Source organism: Nicotiana tabacum, chromosome 17 (genome assembly GCF_000715075.1).
Source record: "Nicotiana tabacum cultivar K326 chromosome 17, ASM71507v2, whole genome shotgun sequence".
Classification (NCBI taxonomy): domain Eukaryota; kingdom Viridiplantae; phylum Streptophyta; class Magnoliopsida; order Solanales; family Solanaceae; genus Nicotiana; species Nicotiana tabacum.
Window position 1 is genome coordinate 105461057 of NC_134096.1, and position 11435 is coordinate 105472491.

The window sequence follows — 11435 nt, forward strand, 5'->3', positions numbered from 1 at the left end:
TTACTATGTGGAGAGAGTAACCATAAGAATACTTTTGCATCAACCAACAAAATTGAGCCCCCAGACATATATACTTCTCTACTTGAGAAGGATGAAAAAAGTAAAATTTTATTTGTCCTAAGAAGGAACTAAGAAAACAAAAATGCAAAGGAGGAAAAGGGAGAGCCACCATATACCAACTCTATACAAGAAAAACATAAACGGGATAAGTAGGAAGGTGCACTTTGCCACCGATTTGTTAACCATATATTCTACAACCCCTATCTTCCTCTTGTACTACTTTGAGGAAAACAATGGTGATTGATCAAACACCATTTGCCTTTCATCTGAGAGCATTCACAAAAGCTAGCAAGGAGTCTACATCCCTCCTCTCTGTAGGGTACTTAATGGCCTTCGAAGAGTTCTTTGGGAAGAAGAGTATTGTAGGGAAGCTGCCAAGCTGCAATTCTTGCTGTGCAAATGATTTCTGCTCACCATCTGCCCTGAATTTCCCCACCTTAACACCTGAACCAGCCAACTTCTCAGCCAATTCAACATAAGATCCTTCCATTGCCTGGCAAAATTGGCACCAAGGTGCATAAAGAACAACGAGCCAAGGCTCTCTTCGGTCATCCAATTTTAATAGGTTCTCAACACCAGGCCTACTCAAGGTAACAATGTCCTTAGTATCAAAGATATCAGCAATGGCAGCAGTACCATTTGTTTGGACAGCACCATTTACAGTTTCATCCTTGATGTTGCCCTTGTGCAATCCACACTCCTTCGCCTTGGCATCTTCCCACCACCATCTTCCCTCTCTCTCGTGTTGCCCTGGTAGGACCGGCCTTGTGCAAGGTTCGCATCCAATGGAGACGTAACCTTGTGAATGTAATGAGTTCACTGGCACATTCATGGCACGAAGGAAGTTCCAAATATCTTTTCCGTCCACGTTAGCCACGGGGTTCCACTTCACCAAGCTACCAGCACCGCCGCCCAACCCCTCAAAAGAAGGGTCCACCTGAACAACAGGAATTTCTGATCGAGTTCCAGGGGACTGATCTTTACGTTGCCCTGTGATCCAGGCACGTAAGCCCTTGAGGGCTCTCCTCAGGGGCCTAACCTTTCTCACACGGCAGCACTCTTGGTGGCCGTCTTCATAGAAAGAGAAAAGCCCTTTGGTCCTAACTAAGGCCTGAACTTCAACAGCGTCAGGGAACATGTACTCGATACGAATACCATAGTGCTTCTCCACACTATCAAATAATTGGTAGGTCTCCGGGTTCAACCTCCCAGTATCAAGGCTGAAAACTCTGAATGGTCGACCAGTTAAATGTGCATACTCTATCAAAGCAACATCTTCAGCACCACTGTAAAATAAGAAAATCATCAAATAGCTGCATTAGGGAGAGATTCACTTTGGAATGTCATCATTCTGCTATAAAATAAAAGAGAGCAATGGAGCCTGTTCTCAAATGAACTTTTTCACCACAGCATCCATAGCTAAAATTTTAAACAAAACATAAACTATTGAGCGACAGAGATAAAACTAACAAATTTGGAAAAGCAAAATGAGTTCCCCTAGGCATCGATCAAGGAGCATAACGATATACTCATGATATAAATATGATTTTCATTCACAGGTAATTCACATGTACCATGAAATAAGAACTTTCCATTTGCTTCAAATACTAAAGTTCATCAGTATTCCTGTTTGCAACCATTCAAACATTCAAGTGATCTCCATAAGGATATGCTCAATTAAACATTTCAGAATATTAAATTTAAGCAATAGAAATAAGCATCATGAATATAGCTTGATGATTTAGATTACTAAACTCTTCTTTGTCCCCAAATCATGAACCTTCTCATTTTGTTATTTCAAAAGCACTTACACTCCCCCAGTTAGAAGAAAGCCAATATTTGTATTTCAACATTTATTGTGAACATTAAAGTGGATTTCCATATTTCATCAAAGAAAACATCATCCACATAATACAACTTGAATAATTATGAGTAGAAACTCATTCATATTGAAGCTAGATTTATAATTAGAAAAAAAAAGTACCTGAAAGCAATAGCAATATCATCCCCAAATTTCTCAAGGGCCTTGTCCATAATCTCAAGAGGGGAAGCATTTTGAAGCTCCTTGGCCAATTTCTCAAAGTCCTCTTCCTCAGCTTTCTCTGCTACCTCTGCAATTTCACCAAAAATAAAACAAAAGCAAATGTCATTTTCCTTCCTTGTCATCAAACCATCCACATACAAAGACAAGTAATTGAAAATTTTAATGTACCAGGAGCCACGATGGTTGCTGCAGAGGGAACTATGGAGTCATTCCTCTTAGGCTCAGCGTTCAATGGCTTCACTGCCAAACGCCTCCAACTATTCAAAGCTGTTGACAGCAATTGAGGCCTATCCAATGGCTGAAAGGTACCCAATTGGGACACTGCAAACACAAAAAAAGAAATATTAATGAATAGATAAAACTCAAAATCTTATAATAAAAAACCCAAGAAAATTCAAACCCAGATGCTGAAATTCCTCCAATAATCAAACTCAGGATAAATATTGAAACGTTTAAATGAAAAAACAACAGATACTTTTGAGTTGTAAAATAAGAAGACATGGAATCATGAAACAAGGAACAAAACAACCCAAAAATCTGAAACGAAAAAATTGAGCCCAGATGCTAAAATTGTCCGAATATATCAATCAAATCTAGGAGAAAAATCGAAACTTTGAAAGAAACAAGTAATGGGAACCTTTGGATTGTTCATAAGAAGACAAAAGATCCATGAATTGACAGAGAAAAAAACAACTACAGAAAACTGATACAAGCACACAAGAAAATTCAAACCCAGGTGCTAAAAAGCTTGAAATTATCACATTCTAGGATAACGATTGAATCTTTGAAAGGTAAAAAAGTAAAGGGGTACCTTTGGGATGTTCATAAGAAGAAGAAGAAGAAGAGGACAAAGAACCATGAATTGCAGATGATGAAGTGAAAGCCAAAGCCATATTTTCACACACAAAGAAAGATTTTGTTTCAGCAAAGAAACGCTAAAAATTCTTTGTGAGATGTAGGGGAAAATGTGGATGGGAAGAAGAGAGAGAGAGAGAGAGAGAGAGAATGTGGGGGGGGTTGAAGAGAGAGGAAAACATGGTGGGAAGTATAAAAGGAGACCTGAAGACATGGCGGCCTTCTAGGTTCATTGAACCTGGACGTGATTTAGGATTTAAACTTGATTCTGACGTGGCACAATATGATTGGATAATGCGTCAATTTGGGTTTCATCAGCGCTTTGGTCATGTGTCGGGCCGGGAAGAGAAAGAGAGATGAAAGACGCACAGGAAAGGAAGAATCGTGGTGGAGAGAGAATGCTTATTTCTCACCGGTCAAAAGCTTATTTAGATTCTGGTTTAGATCATTTGATTATATTTTTTTCCTCTTCCTTTTTTTTTTTTTTTTACGTATAATTTATTTTGACAAATTGGGGTTTGTGGCTTCTAGTTGTATATTTGGAAAAGATTTGGGGCTAATCTCCTTGATGTATAAGAAAATAACTAATTTGTTTCACAGAAATACTTAAATTTGGTTACTACAATACACCATCTTTCATATAAATAACTTTAAAAAACTGAATTTTTTATATTGCAGTATTTTCTTTATCAAACTAATTTTTAATAAATAAATCGGCTTTAATACATTTTCTTATTAAATTATAGAATCATATTCAGTAATTACAGTAGATTGCAAAAATTTTGAATGTTAATGAAATTTAACTCAAATTAAATGATCAAACCAAATTTAACTCATATAAATAAGCAAGAGTATGAATTATGTCCAACTTGTTCATAACCAATAAGCGTGATATCCACACAAATGTTGTCCTCTTTTTCTCTCCACAAATATAGAGTATAGACAATTATTCTGTCATATCTGCCTTTTATGGATGGCTGCTAACTACTTTCTTCTCACCTCATGTTTAGATGCTTGGAAAAATGCTGAGTATCTACAAGATTCTAATCCTCAAAGCCTTGGAAGATACAAAAAACAAAAAAACTTAAATTAAAAAGAAAAACGATCTGTCACTTCTCGAGCTCATGGATCACATAAGTAAAGAGGTTTTTGTGGCAGAAGTCATATGACAGAGTTTATCAATTAACTTCGTATCAGCCACATTTAGATGCAAATTAAATATGCCTACCTATGCTTCTTTTTCAAAAGGAATGATTTTCGCTTGATTTGTTTCTATGCTTGGCATAACTTATGATTTAAATCGTTATTCAAATAATATAGTGCTAAAATAACAAATATTTATTGCCCAATGTCATGTGATTATAAATCATGAGTAATGAAATTGAATTTCTTTTTTGGGAATGGTTCATCCCTAATTAGTGAAGACAACATATCCTCATTTGTGAAGTTACAAATATAAGTGATTTTTTTGAGGTGGAGATGTTAGGTTTTAATAAGTGTGAGTTTAGGGAGCGGACATACTCACATCTTTCTGTTTAATTGGCACATGAAAGCATGTGTTTACTGATTATCAGCACACATATTGGTATAAAACCCCGTTTACCCTAAAAATTGAGTAACAATTAAACTTATATTGTGATTTTAAGGATATATGATTTGAACCAGCACCAATTGATAAACAACGAATTAAATAGATAAATTGGACAATAAAATAAATCAAACCGGTCCGCAAACAATACCTCGACCTCGATTTGAGATAGTCTCGAGGCTAGTTAATAAAAACAATGGAGGATGGAACAAACAACGATGAACAGTAAGTAAAACAAAGAAAGCAGCGTATATATATATATATATATATATATATATATATATATATATATATATATATATATATATATATATATATATATATATCTTATCAATGAATAATCATTGTTTTTGTTTCTCTCTTACAAGTGAATGAGATCCTTCTTAATAATAGAGGAATCCTAAATAAGGTACAATTCTAATAACGGAAATAGATCCCATGATTGGCACTAATAACCGCTTTGATTTTATCTGTTCCGGGATTTTCGCCGTGATCTTCGACTGATTACTGACATCTCGTCATTCTGTTACTACGCCTTACTCGAAGTCAGTCTTGCTTGATCTCGATTGTTGCTGGCCTCGATCTCAATGAACACTTCGATCTCCAGGCTTGATGTTCTATCTTCGAGCTCGAGCCCGATCTATTATGAGGTTACCCTCGAGGCAACTCCCCTGCCACCGAAATCGGGTATTTCGACCGTATACAGATAGTTCCCTCATTTTTTAGAGTGTAACGAGAAGAAATGAATGCGAGACTTCGATTTAATACCTCAGTCAATTATGACGTCAACATCGTGACGTAAACGACATAAGCCATTGAAGTGTCGCGTCTGCACGATTCCCAAGGTCATTAATTAACGCCAGTTGATGGTCGGCCACCAGTGCTTTCAAACCGTCAAAGTGGCTATTATAAATAGACCACCTTCATAATCTTCTCAAACTTTACTTTCAAACTTCTTCTAATCTTCAAAAGCTCTTCTATCTTCTTCAAGTTTCATCAATTTTGCTTGTTTCCATTTGCCAAGGACCGAGGATGGATGTGTCGGTTTGTCCGAGTCAGGACCTTCGATTTAATCCCCGCCGAGAAGATGTCATTCCCCGAAGAATGGAACATGAAGCGTAAGTAGAACTTCACCGATAACGTTTGATTACTTGTTATGTTTCCTTTACCTCTTCTCATCTATATTCTTCTTTATGGTGTAGCTTCCCCTTGGTTTCCTGGTGCAGTCCCGGACCTTGCAGGTTGGGTTTGACAACTGGTTTTAACCTCTTCGTATGCTGAGCGCTCATGGCGTGATTTGGCCAAGGGTCGATAGGAGGCCAAAAATCATGGTAAGTTCCCATGTCCGTGTTTGATGCTTTCCTATGAAATACTTTCTTTTAACTTGATTTCTTCTCACACAGATCTTGGAGATAGTGTCGTTATGAGGCCGCCTCCCCTCGGGGAAGAGGAGGTCCCGAAGCCGACCAAAGACAAGAAAAGGAGAAGGGCCTCGCCACCAGATACCCCAAAGCCCAAGAAAAGCAGGGCTCGAAAGTCGAAGACTGATCTCGCCGCTCTTCCTGCCGATGTAGTCCAAACGGTTCGAGATGAAGACGAGGAGGGAGAAGATGTCGACTGCCTGCTGGTGGCTCGAAAGAGGGAGGGCATCGAAGTTTCGAGAACTGCTGAGCCAGTGACGGTCGAGGAGGTTCAGCCTCAGACCGAGGTGATCTCGAAGGAAGGTCCGAGCAAAGTCCCCAAGTCATCGGGTGTTGAGGATGTCTCCTGCTGTGATGAGTAACCGGTGGTGTGCTCGAAGGGTCTAGTTCTGAGGCCCTTCAAAGAGAAGAGAATGCCCCAAGTGACTCGCTTGGGGCAATTAACATTGATGATTCGCTGCCCGGCCCCACGTTCTCTAAGGGGCAGTTTCGGGATGCCCGGTCCATGGGGACAGGACTAAATGAAGTTGTTCTCCGGGCTGATGGATCATCGATGCAAACCTTTGACATTTATCATATTTTCAAACAAACTCAGTGTCTTTTTCCATGCTATCCCAGTAGTATCCTGCTCTAATGATTTTGTGAATTAGTGATTTGGCACCGGAGTGGTTCCCACAAGTGCCTTCATGGACCTCTCGTAAAACATAATCAATGTCTCCTGGTCCTAAGCATACTGTCAATGGTCCATCGAATGTCCTTCTGTGTAATGTTCCATCTTCAGCCAATGTGAATTGAGCAGCTTTGGTTCGTAGGGCCCTCGACTCATTAGGGTCCAATGAGAGCTTTCCGTTCTTCAAGTATTCAATATATTTATTCCTCCAATCCCAGGTTAATCTTGTAGAGTTTATCTCAGCATGACCTTCCTCGATCATGGATCTCGAGAGTTGAATGACAGTCCCCGAGATGATCTCACTTTCCTTGACCAATGATCCCAAATTTGCAAGTGCATCGACCTTACTGTTTTGTTCTCGAGGTACATGATGCAAAGTCGATTCCTTGAAACGGTGCAAAGTTACCTGCAGTTTGTCCAAATACCTTTGTATTCTATCCTCTCGAACTTTGAAGGTTTTGTTTACTTGGTTAACCACCAGTAAAGAGTCACACTTGGCTTCAATGACTTTTGCTCCCAAGCTTTTAGCTAGTTCGAGACATGCAATCATGGCCTCGTACTCGGCCTTATTGTTAGTCAATCTAGAAGTTTTGATAGATTGCCTAATAGTGCTATCCGTGGGCGGCTTCAAAACGATGCCTAGCTCGGACCTCTTCACATTCGAAGCACCGTCTGTGAAGAGGGTCCATACCCCCGATGATGTACCCGATTTTAACAAGAGTTCCTTTTCAACTTCGGGTACGAGGGTTGGCGTGAAATCGGTCACGAAATTCGCTAAAATTTGAGACTTGATGGCCATTCAGGGTTGATATTCAATATCGTACCCACTGAGTTCGACGACCCATTTGGCCAATCGGCCCGATAGTTCGGGCTTGTGCAAAATATTACGAAGTGGGTAAGTGGTTAATACGCATATGGGGTGATATTAAAAGTATGGTCTTAACTTTCTAGATGTGCTTATCAGTGCAAGTGCCAATTTCTCCAAGTATGGATATCTAGTTTCTGCTTCTCCTAAGGTTCGACTTACATAATAAACGGGAAATTGCGTACCTTTCTCTTCTCGAACTAGGACACCACTTACCGTAATTTTCGATACTGCCAAGTACAAGTAAAGTTTCTCATCTGCCTTTAGAGTGTGAAGCAGTGGTGGGCTCGATAGGTATCTGTCATGCCCCAAAATCGAGGAGCGCGACCGGCGCTCAACCGAGTGAACCCGACTGAGCAAGCCTGTTAGATTTCATTCTACCCAAATTCATTCATGAATAAAGAGGAGATGTACTCCGTTAATCAAATACTGAAGAGATTTCATTAACCGCTTCCATTTCATTCACATTAATAGCATCATTCAATATTTTCAAAATAGTACGAGTTTATAGATTTAATGGAAAACATGTTGCCAAATACCAACAGTTCTAATCCAATTCCCAACATCAAATACCACCCATAATCTGTCTACGGAGCCTCTAAGTACAACTGAAGAGTAATATGGAAATACCGGCAACAAGGCCCCGGCTATACCTCAATCACAAAGTATATGAGAAACAAAAGATACATGACCCCGAAATGAAGTGGGGCTCACCAAATAGGCTGAAAGGACTGCTATCATTGATCAACGCCGCCTGATGTAAAACCACCTGCATCCATTAAAGATGCAGCGCCCCCGACAAAAGGGACGTTAGTACTGTCGAATAGCACTAGTATGTATAGCTAGAAATCCTCTTTCAAGATAGAATGCCCGTATGATCTATACGTGGAACACATAATATAATATAATTGAAACAACCTGTACAAACAAGGACAACAAAAGGGGGCACTTATTGTCTGCATTAATAATGTGTCTCATTAGACCGTCCTTAGTGTTCATATATCATATTATACACTTATGCGTTTCATAGACCGTCCATAGTGTTTATTCATACCGTACATCTATAACTCGTATACACAATGCACCTATGCATTTTATAGACCGTCCACAGGATTTTATATCACAATGTACCTATGCGTTCATAGACCGTCCACAGGATTTCATAACACAATATATCTATGCGTTCATAGACCGTCCACAGGATTTTATATCATAGTGTACCTATGCGTTCATAGACCGTCCACAGGATTTCATAACACAATATACCTATGCGTTCATAGACCGTCCACGGGATTTCATAACACAATACACCTATGCGTTCATAGACCCTCCATAGGATTTCATATCACAATGTACCTATGCGTTTCATAGACCGTCCATAGGGTTTTATAACACAATATACCTATGCGTTTCATAGACCGTCCATAGGGTTTCATAACACAATATACCTATGCGTTTCATAGACCGTCCGTAGGGTTTCATAACACATTGAAAACAAAAGTACAAATACGTACATCTCATAACCTTTCACACCACATATCACCTAATCCGTACTTTCAACCACTTACAACATTATTATTTTATTGGCTCTCATGGCCATATATATGATTCTTTATTCATGGCGCAATGGCCGTATTTCATATTCTACACTTTCATTTCTTCCCTTTTCATAGGTCATCATCATAATTATCAACAAGTAGAATATTCCGGAAATCACAACTTTAAATTCATTAGTAATGAAGGCTTTTAAACACAATCGATTTCTTTCCAATAATTGGAATAAAATGATTGGCAATCGAAGTACAAGTTAAAATCATATACAACTTCCACTCACGAATATGTAAGAACGCAAAACACATTGAAAATTACTTACAAAGCATAGCATTAGCTAAAACAGCCACATATGGGCATCACTTGAGTTCATAAACTTTTAGCCGATTATATTGTCGAAGCCAATTTTGGAATAGTTGAGTCAAAGCTCATTTCATAATATTTCTCACATTATCTCATTTCATTGGCACCATTGGTCACAAGTATAACTTTTACTATTGGCACGTTGGCCACACTTTATATCCATAATTCACTGATTTCACTTTCAACCATCGTTATAGGTTATCAACAATCATAAATTTCCAATCAAGATATTAGGTACACATATGAGCAATTAAGAGTCTTAAGAATATTGAGATTTTCTCACACAATTTGACATACTAGCTTTCATTTGAAATACAATTCAAAGCCACAACATTTTAATATGCAACCCATATTTTGAAACTCTCGGGAACATTATGGAGTTTGATTCCAAGAGAGAAAGTTTAGCCAACATACCTCAATTGAGATTTCCTTAAATTACAATAACTTTTTGAAAATTCTAGCAATCCCAATCTATTTTTAGACATAACAAAATTTAACAACAATTAGGAAGATATTCATGGTCTCGGCTCTTTTGAGTATTTTATCAAACACTAAGTGTGTAAATTTAACCACAAGGTTCTTCTACAAGATTTCCTTCACTACACAACCCAATCTTTACTTATTTAAGCTCAACAATCTTCCCACAAATCTTTTTGGTACATGCATGTATAGATAATACTCTCATACCCAAGAATCATACTCCTAATCAACCATCTTCTACCCAAATTCAAAATTGAAAACTAGGGTATGGAACCTTACCTCTTAGATGAAGAACTTGTGGGTTTTCCTTGTTAATCTTCCAAGATTTGAGCAAGACTTGATGAATAATTAGCCTAGGGTTTTCTCTCTCTCTAAAACACTCTCCTTTCTCTCTAAAACATCAGAATATTTGCTCAAAAATAACCCTTTCCGTGTATTTAACGAAGTAGGGTCGGGTTTTAAAAATCCAAAAATGGAGCTCCGGAACAATGTATGTGATCGCATAATCGATATGCGGACAACATATCGGTCACATAATTGGTTATAAAAGAGCCCAAAGAACTGTCTGTGTATGCGGTCCGCATAACTGTTATGTGGTCGCATAATGCACCGCATAACAGTTATGCGGTCGCATAGTCGATCGCATAATTACTTCCAACTGACCTAATTAACTGCCTCACTCTACGGCCATTATGCGGTCTGCAGAGTGATTCTACGGTCGCATAATCGCGCTTTTTCGCCAAAAAAAATCCTTTACTTTTCGGTGTATTTTTCAACCCAAAAAGTCCAAGCCAACAATTTCTACAATCCTCAAACACGTAAGCCTAGTCCGGCACCATGAAACATTATTTTCTTTGCAAAATTTACCAGACTTTACACTTAAGTTCTTCAAAATTTCCCAGGGTGTTACAGTATCGCTTCAATTCCTCTAATGCGTGTTGGCATTTCGGGGTCCAGGCAAAATCGTTCTTCTTTTTGAGTAGAGAGAAAAATCTATGGCTTCGATTCGACGATCTCGAAATGAATCGACCTAAGGCAGCTATCCGTCCAGTTAGCCTTTGCACGGCTTTTACACTGTCCACGACGGTGATATCTTCGATGGCCTTGATTTTATCGGGGTTGATCTCGATCCCCCGATTTGACACCATGAAGCCAAGGAACTTGCCTGAACCGACCCCGAAAGCACATTTCTTGGGGTTGAGCTTCATGTTGTATTTCCTTAAAATCTCGAACGTTTCCTGCAAATGAGCTAAATGGTCCTCTATGCACAGGGACTTAACTAGCATGTCATCAATATAAACTTCCATTAATTTACCTATTTGTTCTTCGCTCGAAGGGCATTACATTATAACAGTATGTTCTGTACTTGGTGATAAATGAAGTCTTTTCTCGGTCCTCCGGGTTCATTTGGATTTGATTGTACCGGAAATAGGCATCGAGAAAAGTAAGGATCTCGTGGCCGGTCGCGGCATCGATCATGCGGTCGATGTTAGGCAGCGGAAAAGAATCTTTGGGGCACGCCTTATTTAAATCCTTAT

The 11435-nt window shown here is 38.9% G+C and overlaps 1 protein-coding gene across 1 annotated transcript; it reads right to left on the minus strand.

Annotated features, from left to right (window-relative positions):
• LOC107829885 (5'-adenylylsulfate reductase 2, chloroplastic) lies at positions 1 to 3140 on the minus strand. The gene is made up of 4 exons (XM_016657357.2): positions 2916 to 3140; positions 2273 to 2425; positions 2045 to 2171; positions 1 to 1346 (listed from the first exon to the last, which is right to left on the minus strand). The coding sequence occupies exons 1-4, from the start codon at positions 2995 to 2997 to the stop codon at positions 323 to 325; spliced, it is 1386 nt and encodes a 461-aa protein (XP_016512843.1). The 5' UTR covers positions 2998 to 3140; the 3' UTR covers positions 1 to 322.
• Between the last annotated feature and the right edge of the window lie 8295 nt (positions 3141 to 11435).